Source organism: Syngnathus scovelli, chromosome 11 (genome assembly GCF_024217435.2).
Source record: "Syngnathus scovelli strain Florida chromosome 11, RoL_Ssco_1.2, whole genome shotgun sequence".
In the NCBI taxonomy this organism is placed as follows: domain Eukaryota; kingdom Metazoa; phylum Chordata; class Actinopteri; order Syngnathiformes; family Syngnathidae; genus Syngnathus; species Syngnathus scovelli.
In genome coordinates, this window is record NC_090857.1 from 15,308,362 (window position 1) to 15,325,937 (window position 17,576).

Sequence of the window (17,576 nt, forward strand, 5' to 3'; positions counted from 1 at the left end):
CGGGGAAAGGATTTGTCCACTTAATTAGATTAGGTCTAACAATAGATATTAATCAATCAGTTTATGCTGAATTTTATTTTGTGCGCAGCATGGTGTTTCACCTGCGTGAAGCTGGCCCCCCCACCCACGCAAAATTTAAGGATGCATGGGTGGGGGGGGCAGCTTCACGCAGGTTGGAGTTTCCTGTGCGTCGAGACTGCGCGACCAGTGCGCAATTGCGCAGCTTCGAGGGAACACTGGTCCTGAGTCACAATTTCTGCCTGTAGAGTGTGATTCCCGATGAATGTGTATCGGTCGGCATCCGTGGAAAACACTGGCTCTGATTGGCTACCATAACGCTGCCTTAGCCAATCGCTCACTGACTTGTTACGTTAACCCAGAAACTCCTGACTCGCCCTAGGCTCGTCCATCCGGCTTGCAGCTGAAGGGGGCGCTAAATTGCCAATTCTCTACACTGATAAACAGTGATGAAACTGCTTTGAGGCGCAATATTTAGCTTTTTGGGGGGGAGCCGCCCCCACATGATAAAAAATGCCAGCCTGCCCATGTTGCCCATATTAAAAACTGCTACTGTGAACAGGAAAAGTAAATAGGGTGTTACTTGTCAATCAACCAAAAACTTCCAAAAACTGAAATGTTTTTATCAGGCAAATTGAAGGCAAGCGTGAGCAGCTTGACTCTAACCGGACAGACAGAGATTTCACTGGCTTCAAAATGCTGCATTTTATTGAGTGTTTGTGATGAAAATGGCCGCCCCTTTGAAAGGGGCTGACTCCGGTATCCTGTGTACCAGTCGGGCTAGTGTCTCTTCCATTTCCCCGCCCACAATGTCACGGCCACCCCGTGCAGGAAGACGGCAGCAAGGATGAGGAGGGTGCTAGACACGGGGCCGAAGGACAAGAAGGCCCCGGCAGCGTAGGCGAAGGCCAGGAGCAGGATGGTCCGGTAGCTGGCCAGCGGACGCAAGCTGACGCCAACTCGCCGCTTCGTGTCCCAGAACCGAGGGGACGCAGGAGTCCTTGCCAGGACTGCGGGGTCGGGGCTGGTCAGGTAGTGCTGACACAGGTGACCGGCAAAGTCCGTCCGTGAGCACAGCTCAGTCAAGGGGCCTTCAAACTGGGGATGTGGACCACACCCGCCGGGTTAGATGCGCATCTGCGCCCACTCTGGACTTTTGTGTGGCGGCGATTTACTTGGGCGTTGAGCAGTGACGACATCCAGTACAGGAACCTGACCAGCAGTGCGTTCTCGTAGCTCCTGATGGGCTGCAGCTCCGGGTCACCTTGGAACTGAATGTCGAACCTGCGCAGTCCATTGATGATCTGCACGAGAGCGCAACGGTCAATGCGATGGGAGCGCGCGCAATCAACGATGGAAGGATAAGCTCAAGTGTACACCTGCATCCTTCCCAAATCAGTGAGGACCAGGCCACGCTCTCCCACGACGCAGTCGGGCAACCGCTCGGACTGGCCGTCATCCTCAGAAGATGTGGAGTTGGCCGTGAGCTGAGTCAGCTGACCCTGGTTGAGCTGCCAGATAAGAAAAGGGGGCTTAAGGGAGCAGGCGCTAGAAGCTGAACCAGGCATAACGCAGGCCCTTTGAAGCACTCGGCAACCACCCGGATCACAGCCTTCTATGCTCCAGCAAACGGGACTGAACGGGACTGAGCAGAGTCAAATGTGCTCCGTGGGACAGACCTTGAAGACAGTGCACAGGTTCTCCAGCGCTCGGTCCAAGAACTCGTGAGTCTTGCGCAGACACTCGTTGCTCTCGTCCGCCTCGACGCCACAAAGACCAACGCTGGAATCTGAGGACGGCGCAGTCAACCATGACAGCAAAGACTTGCTAGCCGCCGCTTGGCAGGAGCGGTCCGAGATCCGTTTGGCCGTGTGTCTGGCTTGTGCGACCACCTGGATCAATCTCACCACCTGACAAACACAAGGGTAACCTCCAGGACCAAAGTCACGGCGCCGCAAAGCTGCGACGGGACGGCGCCTCACCGCAGCCCGCAGCTCGGGGCCGAACATCTGCTTGTACTGGCAGTCCTGGCCTTCCAAGGCGTACACATGACTCTTGACTCGGAACACAGCGTCGGTGGTGATGCGTTGCCGTGACGACAGGAAGCCGCCTCCCTGCCCGGGAGTCAGGTAGCCTCGCGGCTGTCGGTGATGGGGGACCAGCTCCGGCTCCAGGAACAGCTGCTCGGCTGCAAGAGCGGCTCATACGGTGAGCCCTAAAGCGCCCGCCCGCCTGATCATTTGTTCTGCCTCTCGCTCGTGCTGGAAGCTCTCAATGGCTCTGACTGCTACGTGAGCCTGTCTGTCCCTGTTGTATCACGTCCCCATTAAGCGAGTTTCGTTTAGGGTTGCAATTGATTATTTTTCTTTTACAATCAATCCAGCAATTCTGCTCCTTAATTGATCAATCTAGTTTTAAAAAATGGTTTTCATTTCCATCTCTTCCCAGTTTTGCTAGTGGCGGCACTCATCTTACCCTTGTGGATCATGTCCGCGAGGTCCGGCTGACAGAAGACTTTGGCCACTCGGAAGAGCATCAGCGCGTTCTTAGCGTTGACCAGGTCCATGCGCACGGCTCTGTTGAGGAACACCTGGAATAGTTTGGTGTAAACCAGCAGGTTCTCCTGAACAAAGGACTCCCTGCCCGTTTGCAACAAGGAAGCCGCCAGTTAGCATCGACCGTGACGCAGATCCACGGGCGGTGCTGTGTGGCACGGCGCAAGTCACATGACGCACCATTTGTCAGGGTCACATCGGCCGCTGCCCGCCGGCAGGTGGGCCCTCTTGTCACCAGCGTACCTCCACGGCTGGATGAAGCTCAGCCACGTTTCCAGTACCTAGCACCACGACAAGGAGGTCAGCGGCCGCGCTGGCTAGAAAGCCCGAAGTCCACGGAGACATACCGCTCGGAAGGAAGCGTCCAGAGGCCAGTGGCCGAAGCAGTGCTGCAGGAACAAGAAGAGCTTCTGCTGTACAAAACGCTGCAGCGCAACTCTGCACAGACCCGCACAGCACACGTGACACACATGTCCCGCCTGACAACATGGGAAACGCAGCAGGCTTTTTTGAATGAAGTGCTGAGCGCAGGCATCTGTCCGTCCCGCTTTGCCTCACAACTGACCCGGTCAGTTCTTGGCCAGACACGCCAAGCCATCCCACCTTGCTTTGTGCTGCCATCGTCAGCACACCTTTCGCCACACGAGAAGCGCTTGGCGCGAGCTTGCTTGCCAAAAACGGACGGACGGACCACGACAAGGGTTGGAGTGAGCAAGCAAGCCTACCTCTTAAACTCCTCCAAGGGGCCGGCCTGGGCATGCGAGTGGGTCGGGGAGGCCGACGGCTGCTCCGGCTTCAGGCTGTTGGAGAAGGCGTGCAGGTGTTTGACCAGCAGACGCACGGCCAAGACGTGCTCCTCGCTCGGACTGAATGGTTCCTACGAGGCAAGCGGAGCAAAGTCAAGCTGCGCTCCGCAACGCCCGTCGTCCCGTCGCCACGCAGCCAGTCGCCACACTTCCGGGCCCAGCCAATCGAGCAGCAAAGGCTGTGCGCTGGAGAACGGAGGTCCCGCATAATCCAACTTTGGGGAGCAGCTTTGAGGAGGGGAGGAGCGGGTCGTTCCGTGCTGGGCTCGGTTAGTCCAGCTTGACTTTGTGCGGAACTCAAATACAAGACAACAAAAGTGGTTTTCTCCTTCCTTCAAGGCAGGACCTCAGCGCTCCACGACATGCCACAGCAACTCTTAAACTCAAACACCAGCAAACGCCACACCCCAAACTGTATTCACTCCAAGTTAGGAATGCACGTGGACGATGCCTTTTTGCACATCTTTTCAGCGTTTGCTTTCCATACCACTGCAGCCAGACAAAGTCATAAGCCAAAGCACATTCAAGCCAGCAAGAGTACTTGGGAGGAGCTGGAGTTCCAAAGGGAAGGAAACAAGGCCATGTCTCTAACAAGTGCTCCGACCGAGCAGGACCTTCAGGTCTCCGCCAAGTACCCCTAAGCAGGAGCAGAGGTGACAGCGCAGCGGGCGAGCGCAAGAAGGTTTAAGTACTTGGTAGGTGTGGAGGCTCCCCGGGTTTGGCGGGATATGCGGTTGGCACGGCATGCTGGACATACTGAGGCGGTACTGGAGCAGCGCCAGCTGTTGACCCGTAAACCACCGACCAAGAGAGGGGGAGGGGAACAGCACAAAGAGTAACCGAAGAAAGAGAAAAAGGTGCATCAGTCAGGAGGAAGGTGACAACCAGAGGAGAACAAAGAGGAAACACCAACAGATGAAAAATATAGCATGAGAAAGAAGAGAGGAGATAACAATCAATTACTGACTGCCACACATTTTTCTTCTCCTGGTTTTTCACCCACAAGACCACACACAACAATGGACAATTCGCATGGGTCAATGATCCCCATCTCTTGTGTTTCAACTCCCATCATAACATTTAGAGGAGCACTAAAATTATACAACACTGGAAAACTGTCACATTTGCTCATCGCATGATTTTGTTGCCACCAGCCTTCGCAAGTCTCACGCCGACATTCAATCGAAAACCCTCAAGTAAACTTAACGGCAGAAACTCTTCAAGCCATCCAACGAGAAAGGTTTCATGCATGCTACTTTCACGGCTTAGACACAGTTTAGTTTTTGTTTTGTGTTCGTCGGCACCCTTTTGTTGTCGAAAGAAGCCTCAGCATGACTTCTGGCCAACCTTTGAACTACACGTTGGGCATGGCACGCAAGGAGGCCAAGCAGCCAGACGGAAGGTTGGCATTCGGGGGTGGGGGGTACAAGCCCGCCCGCCGCCGCTCCCGGCTACTACTTGGCCTCACATGTGGCATGCATGGCAATGGGCACAAGGCCGTCAGCTGCGCACGCAAGAAAGAGACGTACGCAGGCAGGCAGGAAGGAAGGCAGGAGTCAAAGTGACGACTCCCCTTTGGTGGAGCTCAAGCTACCTCAAGAGGCAGGTGAGGACGAGTGAGGCGCACGAGCAATAGGACTCTTGGAGCCAGTTGCTGCTCTTACCTTCACCTGGGGTGACTGCAGCTTCTGGTACATCTTTAACGAATAGTGATGCAGCCACACCTCTACCAGCATCTGTGGCACAAGCGCACGACAACACTCATTTTCAGGAGTCCCTTTTTGTCCAGCGGCTGCTCTGGGCTAAGGCGACGCACCTGCAGCAGCGTTTCAGACCTCCAGATTTCCTGGGCGGCAGGGTCGGCATTGACGGAAGGCTGAAGGAAGATATGATGCTTCAGTAGACTGGGACTGGGGAGACCGTGTCCCGCCAGCGAGATGTTGGCCGACCTGTGCACGCGTTGGAGAGAGCACTTGACACCGCGAGCTTGACGCATGCATGCTGTGAGACAATCAGGCGCAACGTGCCTCTGAGCCGGCGTGCTGACGGAGCCCTTGCTGTCTGAAAAGGGTGAGGGGGGCACGCTTCCTTCGGTAGGCAGGAAGTACTTGAGGTACATGTCCGCCAGCACAAAGTAGGCGCTGTCAGTTGTCCCGCCATGTTGGCTCCCAGGTGAGTTCTGGAACATCATCCAACCTTAACACAACTCCAAGCACACGCACGCGTGCGCGCACGCACGCACGCACACACGCACGCGCGCGCACACCTCTCACCTTAGGCGTGATAAGGCAGGAGGCAAAGTAGAAGATGAAGAACTCAAACGGATCTGCACTACATTGAGGAATAAGTTCAAGTGGCGCGTGAGAGCTGAGCATCAAGCGGCGAGAAGGATACTCAGCGCCATGTTGAGAGTCAGTATGCCAGACATGGGAAAGTGTGGCCTGTTGTGAAAGAGCGGACAATCGGGAAGGACACCTTCCTGGATGGACGTCTTCACCGGCGCCTGCGTGTGCAAACCAAGGACAGAGCACGCCATCTACTACAGTAATCCCTTGCTACATTGCGGTTTGGATATTCAAAATAAACCTTCTAAATTGAGGAATGGCACGAAAGTTGCCCACATGCCAGCAGAAGACGGAGTGTCCACACAATTGCAGTAAGTACACTTGTACGTTTTTATTTAAAAAAAGTTGTTGAAATAAGAGTTTTAAAAACATATTTACATTATTGTTATAAAATAAATATAATAATAAAAGAGTTCTAAAAACATATTTACAGTATGTAATGGCAACACCGATGCGTCGGCGCATGTGTCGAGCTCACAGAGCGAAGCCCGTGTCGTGTATCGCGTATCGAAAGTCACGTGACCGAAACAACAGCAGTATCGCCTGTCAAGGAAGCGCGCCAAAGCTCTGTTAAAGGAAGCCGGTCAACGGGATGGATCTGCCAAAACAATATAGGACCTTTTGCGGTTCATCCTCGAAGTTATCAAGAATTATGGAGCAGCCCCAAGTCCAGGGGTGAGAATCTTCCGCGGATTTCCGTGTTTTTTCTGTTGGGAGTATCATTTTCGTGAATTGTGTAGATTCGTTGAGAAAATTGTTTTTATATATGGGGGGCGGCTGGCAGCAGTATTGCGACAACAGCCGCCTTATGTTCGGCAGCATTTTGGTGCTACTTTCGTCACATCATTTGCTTACTCATTTGCCTAATTAGCAAAACTTTTAACCAGCATGGCGAAAGATTTAGAGAAAAAAGACGAGGATCGTTCCAGAGAAATAGACAAGTCGAACGGGATCAGGAACTGCTTCAGATGGGCATGGCTCGAGAGCAGCGTCATCTTACAACTCGGAACACAAAGACGCTCTTAAAGCAATGCTGCAGTGAGCGCCCGGCGCGCTGCGGTTGCACGATCGGACTAAATTAAGCTCCCTGCGCACTGAGGTCCACGTAAATTTCGGAAAGTACATCAGGACTTTAAAAATATTTTCTAAATTTCAGCGACGGCTCTGACACAATAATGCGATCAGCGCGGTGCAGTTGCGCGGTCGGCGACGCGCTGCGTTTGCGCGTTCGGCGGTGCGCTGCAGTTGCGCGATCGGACAAAATTAAGCTCCCTGCGCACTTAAGTCCACTTGGATTTTGGAAAGTACATCAGGAGTTTAAAAATATTTTCTAAATTTCAGCGGCGGCTCTGTCACAATAATGCAACCAGCGCGGTGCAGTTGCGCGATCGGACAAAAATGCGCAAATGAAAAAATGCTTAAAGCCTTGGAACGGATTAAAAAATTTCCATTATTTGTAATGGGAAAAATAGATTGGGAATTCGACCGATTCGCTTCTCGAACCGCCTTCTGGAACGGATTGTGGTCGAAAACCAAGGCTTGACTGTATTATATTCACCTTGGTAGCCCACCAAGCAGTAATTTTTTTTTAACAAAACTGTTGAAGTTGAGTGATGAAATTAATGGTTTTGGGGTTGCTATACTGCCAAAATCCAGGAGTTTCCAGGGAGCTTTTCCCCCTGAGACCCCTCCGGGGCGTTGCCCCAGGCCCACTGCTGCCACCATTGGGGGGGAGGCAGCGGCCCCTGGCCCCCTGCAGCAAGTGTGTGTGTGTGTGTGTGTGGGGGGGGGGGGGGGTTACAGGCATAGGCCCCCCCAGTGGGGCATGCGGCCTCCAGGCCCCGGCTACTTATCAGTGTTTTTTTTCATTTGCCGTTCTCATCCCTGCAAGTCAGACACTTGAACAATCAAGACTCATTACACTGCATTCCAGCCTCATCTGTGCAGTGTGAGCAGGTGTTTTCAACAGCTGGAGAAATTGTGTTCAAAAAGTGCAACCGGCTGAATTTCAAAACATTGGAAAAATGTATTGATTTAAATAAAAATTTGTAAAAAAACAAATCCCAGTGCACAAGCATCCTCTTTCATAACACGTTCACTTAGATTTTCATGTTATGATACATGTTTACATTATTGATTGACTAATGAAATAAGAAGATACATTTTAAATTTAAATGAAAATGTGAAAGAATACAATATAAAATATAATTACTTAAATTAATTAACATTAATTATATACTAGGTCATCAAATCTGAATCTGTTGAGTCTATCAACTCGGTTGCCTGTAGTATTTTTAAGGTCCAGCAGGTGTCAGCACTCAATTCCACAGTATCGACACAGTATCAATAGTTTGGCAATGTGTCAAAACGATTCACGACGCCTCATCGACCCATCACTAGTATGTATACTTGTTATAAAAAAGTTGTAATAATAAAAGAGTTCTAAAAATATATTTACAGTATGAACACTTTTGCTACATATACATGTCACACACACACACAGGCACACACACACACACAGGCACACACACACACACACAGGCACACACACACACACACACACACACACACACACACACACACACACACACACACACACACACACACACACACACACACACACACGGCAAGATAGGTGACCATCCCTAGAAATCGTCTGACTTCATTTTTGTTTTTTGGTCTTTCTATGTTGTTGATTGCTGACGTTTTTCTCGCGTCTGGCTTCACTCCCTCTTCATTCACTGATGTCTTCCACAAAGGTAAGTGATTTCACTCCGAACTCACGTTTGTCTTTGTTAAGCTTCAAATTCACAGTTGGAATAATTGGATGAGGCACTGGTCAGTGTGGCCAAGGGCCTTATAATTTACAAGTTGGATCACCTTGGTGACAACAGAAATGATTTGGTGACAAAGGGCAGCCTTGGCGGAGTCCAACCCCCACTGGGAACGAATCTGCCTTACTGCCGGAAATGCGGACCAAACTCTGGTGATACAGGGACCGAACCGCCCTTATCAGTTGGCTCAGCACGCCGTACTCCCGAAGCACCCTCCACAGAACCTCCCGAGGGACACGGTCGAACGCCTTCTCCAAATCCACAAAACACATGTGGACTGGTTGGGCGAACTCCCATGCACCCTCGAGGATCCTGCCGAGGGTGTAGAGCTGGTCCACTATTCCACGGCCAGGACGAAAGCCACACTGCTCCTTCTGAATCCGAGGTTCGACCTCCCGACAGACCCTCCTCTCCAGCACCCCTGAATAGACCTTACCAGGGAGGCTGAGGAGTGTGATTCCCCTGTAATTGGAACACACCCTCCGGTCCCCCTTCTTAAAGAGGGGAACCACCACCCCAGTCTGCCAATCCAGATGCACTGTCCCCGATGTCCACGCAATGTTGTAGAGGCGTGTCAGCCATGACAGCCCCACAACATCCAGAGCCTTTAAGAACTCCGGGCGGATCTCATCCACCCCCGGGGCCTTGCCACCGAGGAGTTTTCTAACTACCTCAGTGACTTCGACCCCAGAGATTGGAGAGTCCGCCTCCGGGTCTCCAGGCCAAACCTGGGCAAATTACAGCCCGCGGGCCACATCCGGCCCTTTGTGCGTCCCTGGTCCGGCCCGCATGAGGCCAATCGTAAATTATATTTGATTACTACTTAATTTAAAAAAATATTTAAAAAAGTGTCGTGCGTGCAATACAACTGTTTTGCTTTTATTTTGAAAGGCGTCGCACTTCCGTGTAGCGTACGTGTATGTGAGCTGTGCGCGAAAGTGAACAGTGCGAAGTAATGCTGCCCGAGAAATGTGTGCTGACCCTCAGAAAAGAAAAGTTGACAAGGAGCGCCGTGTTTTCAACAAGACAAAGCCTGCCAAGTATTTCTTTACAGAAATGAAAGGTAAAGCCGTTTGCCTGATTTGTGGTACACAGGTCGCTGTGTTTGAAGAATATAATTTGAGTCGCCACTACACGACCAAGCATGAGAAAAAATACATCTGTCTGATAAACAGGGCGCATCAGAGGCTGATGCATTACTAGCAAAACTGCAAGCCCTACAAGGACTTTTTTATCAAACTTCACACCCAGAGATGCAGCGGCTTTGTCATTTGAGGAAAAGTTAAAGAAGTTAAGAATAAATTGTACTGATTAATGATTGTTTTTTGACCTATACACTACAATTTCACATAGCTTAGTATAAATATAAACAGAATAATTGTATTCTTCTATTACCAGTACCAACTATTTAAAATAAATAATTTAGTGCATTTTACAACGGAAGAAAATTGAGCAGGTTTAAGTTATCGTACGTAGATGTGAATAGACATGTAGGTGGAATTGAGGAAATCTTCGAAGTATTCTCCCCACTGACTCACGACGTCCCGAGTCGAGGTCAGCAGCACGCCATCCCCACTGTAAACAGTGTTGACGTTGCACTGCTTCCCCCTCCTGAGACACCGGATGGTGGACCAGAATTTCCTCGAAGCCGTCCGGAAGTCATTCTCCATGGCCTCACCAAACCCCTCCCACACCCGGGTTTTTGCCTCAGCAAACGCCGAAGCCGCGTTCCGCTTGATTCTGTCACCGATTCTGTTCATAATCTTTATGGACAGAATTTCTAGGCGCAGCCGAGGCGTTGAAGGGGTCCAGTTTGGGGATCTCAGCATCGCGTCTCTGCTTTTTGCAGATGACGTGGTGCTGTTGGCTTCTTCAGGCAGTGATCTCCAGCTCTCACTGGAACGGTTCGCAGCCGAGTGTGAAGCAGTCAGGATGAGGGTCAGCACCTCCAAATCCGAGTCCATGGTCCTCGATCGGAAAAGGGTGGAATGCCCTCTCCGGATCGGGGATGAGATCCTGCCCCAAGTGGAGGAGTCCAAGTATCTTGGAGTCTTGTTCACAAGTGAGGGGAGGATGGAGCGCGAGATCGACAGGCGGATCGGTGCAGCGTCGGCAGTAATGCGGACCCTGTACCGGTCCGTTGTGGTGAAGAGAGAGCTGAGCCAAAAGGCAAAGCTCTCAATTTACCGGTCGATTTACGCTCCTACCCTCACCTATGGTCATGAGCTATGGGTCGTGACCGAAAGAACGAGATCCCAGATACTAGCGGCCGAAATGAGTTTTCTCTGCAGGATGTCCGGGCTCTCCCTTAGAGATAGGGTGAGAAGTTCGGTCATCCAGGAGAGACTCGGAGTAGAGTCGCTACTCCTCCACGTTGAGAGGAGCCAGATGAGGTGGCTCGGGCATCTTATCAGGATGCCTCCTGGACGCCTCCCTGGAGAGGTGTTCCGGGCATGTCCCACCGGTAGGAGACCCCGGGGACGACCCAGGACGCGCTGGAGAGACTATGTCTCTCAGCTGGCCTGGGAACGCCTTGGGATCCCCCGGGATGAACTGGATGAAGTGGCTGGGGAGAGGGAAGTCTGGGAGTCCCTCCTAAAGCTGCTGCCCCTGCGACCCGACCCCGGATAAGCGGAAGAAGATGGATGGATGGATGGATGGATGGATGGATGGATGGATGGATGGATGGATGGATGGATGGATGGATGGATGGATGGATGGATGGATGGATGGATGGATGGATGGATGGATGGATGGATGGATGGATGGATGGATCACCTTGGTCCAGCATAGTTCTCTAAAGACAGATGTCTGTCTTTAGGGAACTCCTTATCTCTCAATCCTGTGTGGTCTTTACTCCTTTCCTTGTTCGGTCATGAGCAGAACTCTCTCATACCAGTAAAAAGCTCTCTGTTTAGCACAAAAGAACTTCTTTCACTGTTATTTAACCCTGTAGCTTTTATCCATAGATTGTTGTTGATCGGGACTGTTTTTTCTTGTTAAGTGTTATAGAAAAGACATACATGTTGAAGTAGTTGCATGTAAAGTATTCCATATTTACCGTATTGGCCCGAATATAAGGCGATGTTTTTTTGCATTGAAAAAAAGACTGAAAAAGTGGGGGTTATCTTACATTTGGGGTCTAGACATTACACCCACTCACTTGTGCGCAGCGGTAAGTTAAAGGTTGCTGGTATTGACTATGTTGCTGTGATCGTGTGTCTTTGACACAAAGTGAATATATACATTTCACTAATGTCCACTATTGTGCCGTTTGTCTGATCGTGGTTTGCTTTGTGTGCGCGCTGTTTGATTGACAGCTCCGGCGCACTCCGTTAAGTTTGCCTTGCATCGTACGTGTAGCCGTTATGCAGCGGCACGGCGACTAACGGTTGCCAGCAAATGTATTTTGTCGTCTTGATCGATGACTTATGTTTGGTGTGTTGCCGAGAGTATTTCATTTATGGTCATTTAGTATAGCGGAACCGTTACGCGCAGTTAGTTATGTAATACTAGTGTTGTGTGAAGTCAGAAGTTGAGCGTTTACTTACGTGCTGTATTTCTGTCTGTTGCAGAACCACACACAGACACGCACGCACACACACGCGCATGCACCATATTTACATTATTTTCTGTATGTTATTTACACCAGTGATCCCCAACCTTTTTTGTGCCACAGATCAGTTAAGTATCAGGAATATTTTCGCAGACCGGCCTTTATATAAACAAATAATACATTTATATAAATAATACATTTATAATAAATATATAAATACGATGAAACAAAATATTTTAAATCTTTTAAATGCAGCTTTCCTTTTCTTAGAAGTCGTTGCCTCTTCTTCTTCCGTCTCCTCATTGGGATTTTTTCCCTTTCCAAACATCTGTTTCTTGCTCATTTTTGCTTGCTTCGCGGGCTCGTGACATGTCACGTGACCGAGACGAGGTGTCTTGACCTGAACCGACGGATGTAATTGGGAGAGAATCGCCAATTTTTTTCATATTTTTCAAAATAAATTCTTACTCAACCCGCGTGGGTTTTCTCCGGGCACTCTGGTTTCCTCCCACATCCCAAAGACATGCTTGGTAGGCCGATTGAAGACTCCAAATTGTCCCTAGGTGTGAGTGCGAATGGTTGTTTGTCTGTGTGCCCTGCGATTGGCTGGCAACCGGTTCAGGGTGTACCCCGCCTACTGCCCGGTGACGCTGGGATAGGGTTAGCGCGACCTCTGTGGGAATTAAGCGGTTCAGAAAATGGATGGATGGATGGATTCTTAATCATTTTTGCTACCTTTGCGGGCTCGACTGGGGAATCATGTCACATAACCGGGACAAGCGTCTTGACCTGAATTAATTGATTGTCGATAATAAAAATATGTATTTTTTTTCTGTGCGGCTTGGCAGCCCAGTACCAAGTGAGGTACCAAGGTCCGCGGCCCGGTGGTTGGGGACCACTGATTTATACTAAGTATTAATATAGTATTTACATGTTTGAAACTGTATCAAGTGAGGTACTAAGGTCCGCGGCCCGGTGGTTGGGGACCACTGATTTATACTAAGTATTAATATAGTATTTACATGTTTGAAACTGTATCAAGTGAGGTACTAAGGTCCGCGGCCCGGTGGTTGGGGACCACTGATTTATACTAAGTATTAATATGGTATTTACATGTTTGAAACTATTATTTAATGTTCTAATGATAACATACGCACTTATATGGTTTAATATACACTTATTGATACGCAAACAATGCATATTTGTTAAAAAAAAAGGGTGACACGACTTCACGAATTTTCACATCGTGGTCTTGGAACCAATTATCCGCAATAAACGAGGGATTACTGTACTTCCAAAAAACCCATCCAAAACAAGCGGGCAGATGGACCGGCCACAGAGCCACCCAACAAGCCACAACGACAAAGTCTTACCGGCAGATAATTGACGGGCACTTCGTATTTGTATTCCTCTGCTTGAAGTTTGTAGACCAGTTTCATCATGGGCCCACTGGGGAAAGCAAGCAGAAGCTCCTCATCCGTGTTTGTACGCAAGTACGCACACATTGCCATCAAATGCGGACGGGATGAGTCACCTCGGCTTCAGGAAGTCCACGATTGGTGCAAAGTCGCCGCATCGCGAATGGAGAAGGCGAAGGTTCCATCCTCCCAGGACGCCGTCCAGACTTCCAAAGACGCTCTCCACCAGCCAGGAGAAGATGGCGTGCAGCTCCTGAAGCAGCCGGCAAAGCAAAACAACAACTCCATTGCTTCTCGTGTAAAGGGACTTTAATTTTGCCCACTGAGAACGGAAAAGGCAATCTGCTGGGATAAGCACACACATCTTTTTGCTCGCCACTCGGGAGCGCATTGGCTCGGTGTGAGCAAATATGCCGGCCGGTGGCAGCGCATTTGCTTTTCACTGCCGTTTGGAGCTAGACGCTCGAGGCTGACTCTTCCGACTGGCTCCTCCTGCCAAAGCTTTGAAGGCCTGACTTCTTTAACTACCCTCAAGTTGAAAACAACATTGAAAAGCCACGCAGTGTGGCATTTGGGCTCCTTTTTTCCGATGGCTCCGCCTCCGCTCCTTCTCAAAACTACTATATACATTAGACTATATCCGAAGCGTCTCCTCTTCTTCCTTTTGGAGAGCTTGCGATCAGGCAGCATTTTTGTGTCAGAGGTGGTCAACCGCGGATGTGAAAAATACGCTCCGAGTGCCAACCGGTTCTCAGCGAGTGTTCAGAAACGCAGACCATTGCTCAAATTTGCTGTCGGATTATTCAGAAGGCACCAAAGACGGAGTTCTGGCACGTGCCCTCAGCGCTCCGGCCGGGGACACCGTGCTGGTTGTGTTCGCACCAGTGCTGGTTGGGTTCTCAAAGGAAGGGCAGCGCGATGCACTCCCCCTTTCGACACAGCCGTTCATGTCGGAGAAGTGCACGGGCGTCATAAGGAATTTCCCATTGTCCCACTTTTTGTGAATGGAGCTCTGTGTTGGGATGAACCAGAGCACCCGACACACACAATAGGACCCGAACTGTCAAATGACGGACTTGTTTGAATCTTTATACGTGGGGATCTATTAGTAAGATTTGAAAAAGCCTTGTGAGTGTAGCCAGCCAAAGAGTTAAGCTTGCGAATATCAAACGACCGGCTTCACCACTGCACCAACGGCCAGAAAAGGCCAAGTGTAGAGTGCCTTTTTGCATTCGTACCTTTGCATGATAATCATCGATGATCTTGATGAGGTCCTGGCATCGCTGAGCCAAAGTCTTGTTGGGTGAGTCCACTTTGAGGTTGGCCTGAAAGCAGCACACGAGCCTTAACTTCTTGCAACCAATCAAACAGCCAATCTGTCAAATAAATCGGGCCTCACCAGGAGGAAGCCAGGGTGGTGTAAGCTTGGAGCTGCCATCAAACAGAAGCTGGAACCCTGGTTGCTCTTCCAAGGCCTCCTTCACTCCTGAATCAATCGCACGGCACAGACAATGACTGGTCGCCGGGCGACGTCAGGAGAGAGTGAGGCAAACAATGACCGACTTCTGAATAAAGCGTGACGAATAACACGCGATTTGGGAGCACCGAGAAAATTGAGCCCAGATTCAAACTCGGAACTGAGGCAAACAAGCTAACCACTGTTTCTTCACCCTGTAAGGCTTTGTAATAACCTCAGCACATTTCAGTAAAACACTTTCGACACGTTGTGCTGATGACCGCAAATAAGTATTTTCTTTTCAATTGGTTTAAGTCAACTATCGGTGTTTTGGATCAGACTCTGGGACATCAGACTCCACCTAGCTAGCTTGGCGGGCATAAATAACCCACAATGCACACACCACATAACTGCAAACTGAACGCTGTCCCAGTGACTGACCTTCGTTCCAGATGCCTGCACAGATTTAAAACGAAAAAATGTTGGACCGATTTTCTTGTCGTTCAAGTCATCTATCGGTGTTTCGGATCAGACTCTGGGATGTCAGACTATGGTTAGCTTAGCTTGGCGAGCACAAATAACCCACAATGCGCACACCACATAATTACAAACTGAACGCTGGCCCAGTGACTGACCTTCGTTCCAGATGCCCGGACAGATTTAAAAAGAAAAATGTTGGACCGATTTTTGTGTCGTGTATTCCAGTCAAGCTTAGGTTTGTTTGAGGGTACTTTCCTCTCTCCCGCTCGTCTGCCTGACGTCACCTCTTCCACTTTCTTTTTCTTCTATTAACTGTGCTGACGTCCCACCAAATTGCGGCCTCTTCCGCCATCTGCCGCTCACGCGACAAATATCGCACCAAGTCCTTAGCTAACAAAAACACATTAGTACGTGCAACTAGAACGCAATTTCTGGAGAAATTACGTGTGAAGGCGAAGACTTTGAATAACTTCTTGGGAAATGCTGCTGAATGATGTCGAAACGAGTTTAATTACTTGGAAAATTTAGAAAATAGAAGTGTAAAACGAAATTTTGGAGAATTTGTGGTGAATTTCAAATTTTTGGTAAGTGGGAAGTTGTGGAATAGGTAGGAAAAAGATGAACAGTTGAAAGTTGGAACGGGTTGAATCGGTTAAAACATGTAGAAATTAGAGCAAATGTATTGCTGTTTGGGGTGGTAGCTGCACTGAATACAACATAAAGGCCCTGCAGCGCATAGTGAACACGGCTGGTCAGATTATTGGTGCTTCACTCCCCTCCCTGAAGGACATTTACACCGATTCATCTCACCTGCAAGGCGACCACGATTGTGAGTGATGTGAGTCACCCCACTCACTCTTTGTATGATCTTCTGCCCTCTAAGAAGAGGTACAGGAGCCTGCGCTCCCACACCACCAGACTCTCAAACAACTTCATACTCCAGGCTGTTAGGATGCTGAACTCTCTCCCCCCTTCTTCGTAGCATCCTGTACTTTTGCGCTATATTCTGACTGTCTGCTGTATGCACACTTGCTCCATTTTTGCTCCTCTTATTTATTATGTTATTTGTTTATTTGTTATTTATTAATCACTCTTATTTATTCATCGTTTGTGCCTTCTTGTTTTTATTTTTTGTGCTGTTTACTTGTTTGTATATTGTGTACTATGTCTTGGCACCGTGGGATAGTGGGAACGTAATTTCGATCTCTTTGTGTGCCTTGGCATGTGAAGAAATTGACAATAAAGCAGACTTTGACTTTGAAATGTTGAATGCCTCAGAGAATGAATGGGAATTTGAAAAAAAAATTGCTCCAAATATGTTTGAAATTTCGAACAAAACGAAAACTACAGGTTCAAGAGGTTTACTTTGGAGTTCAAAAGTTGAAACGGGTTGAATCAGACAAAAATTGTAAAAGTTAGAGCAAATGTTAAATTTAGGTCACTTCTGGTTTCATTTAGGGCACTTATTGTTGAAATGAGGTCACTTCCGGTTTGTTTGGGGCACTTCCGGTTTAATTTAGTGCACTTCTGATTTAGCAGAGGTCACTTCCGGTTTATTTGGGGGTCACTTCTGGTTTACCTGAGGTCACTTTCGGTTTTATTGGGGTCACTTCCGGTTTGATTTGGAGCACTTCCAGTTCATTCTGGGTTCATTGGGGGCACTTTAGGGTCAATGCAAGATTTCCGCCACACTGGAAGTGGTGGTCAAGGGTTGAATTGTGTAAGCATAGTGGAAGTGGGGGTGAAGGGGGTGAATATGGCAAGCATAAGGTGAACTAAGTGAATAGGGTTAGAATGGGTTGAATTGGTTGAAAAATGTAGAAATTAGACGGGAAAAATTAATTTTGGGGAAAATTTGGTGTGAAATTCAAAATTGAAAATTTGGAATTTTTGGTAAGCGGGAAGGTGTAGGAAAAAGATAAACAGTTGAAAGTTGGAACGACTTTAATCGGTTGAAAAATGTAGAAGTTAGAGCAAATGTTTAATCCACTTAGAGAATGAATGGGATTTTTTTTAAAAAATCGCGCCAAAAATGTATTTAGAACGAAACAAAAGGTCAAGAGGTTCACTTTGGAGTTCAAAAGTTAAAAAGAGTTGAATCGGACAAA

General features: G+C 48.9%; 1 protein-coding gene across 5 annotated transcripts; it reads right to left on the bottom strand.

Annotated features, from left to right (window-relative positions):
- Nucleotides 1–704: 704 nt before the first annotated feature.
- Nucleotides 705–15,791, bottom strand: smpd4 (sphingomyelin phosphodiesterase 4). 5 transcript variants are annotated; one of them, XM_049733669.1, is made up of 20 exons: nucleotides 15,624–15,791; nucleotides 14,932–15,018; nucleotides 14,771–14,857; nucleotides 13,649–13,785; nucleotides 13,488–13,563; nucleotides 5,774–5,882; nucleotides 5,653–5,705; nucleotides 5,407–5,558; nucleotides 5,196–5,328; nucleotides 5,044–5,115; nucleotides 4,072–4,161; nucleotides 3,299–3,450; nucleotides 2,921–3,011; nucleotides 2,754–2,854; nucleotides 2,494–2,657; nucleotides 2,001–2,206; nucleotides 1,698–1,928; nucleotides 1,398–1,529; nucleotides 1,194–1,322; nucleotides 705–1,116 (listed from the first exon to the last, which is right to left on the bottom strand). In XM_049733669.1, exons 2-20 carry the CDS (start codon nucleotides 14,968–14,970, stop codon nucleotides 799–801), a joined length of 2,472 nt encoding a protein of 823 aa, XP_049589626.1. In that variant the 5' UTR covers nucleotides 14,971–15,018; nucleotides 15,624–15,791; the 3' UTR covers nucleotides 705–798. The 5 variants fall into 5 exon arrangements, with proteins under 5 accessions (XP_049589626.1, XP_049589628.1, XP_049589624.1 ...); XM_049733671.1 differs by lacking the exon at nucleotides 4,072–4,161; XM_049733667.1 differs by having other exon boundaries at nucleotides 5,196–5,558.
- Between the last annotated feature and the right edge of the window lie 1,785 nt (nucleotides 15,792–17,576).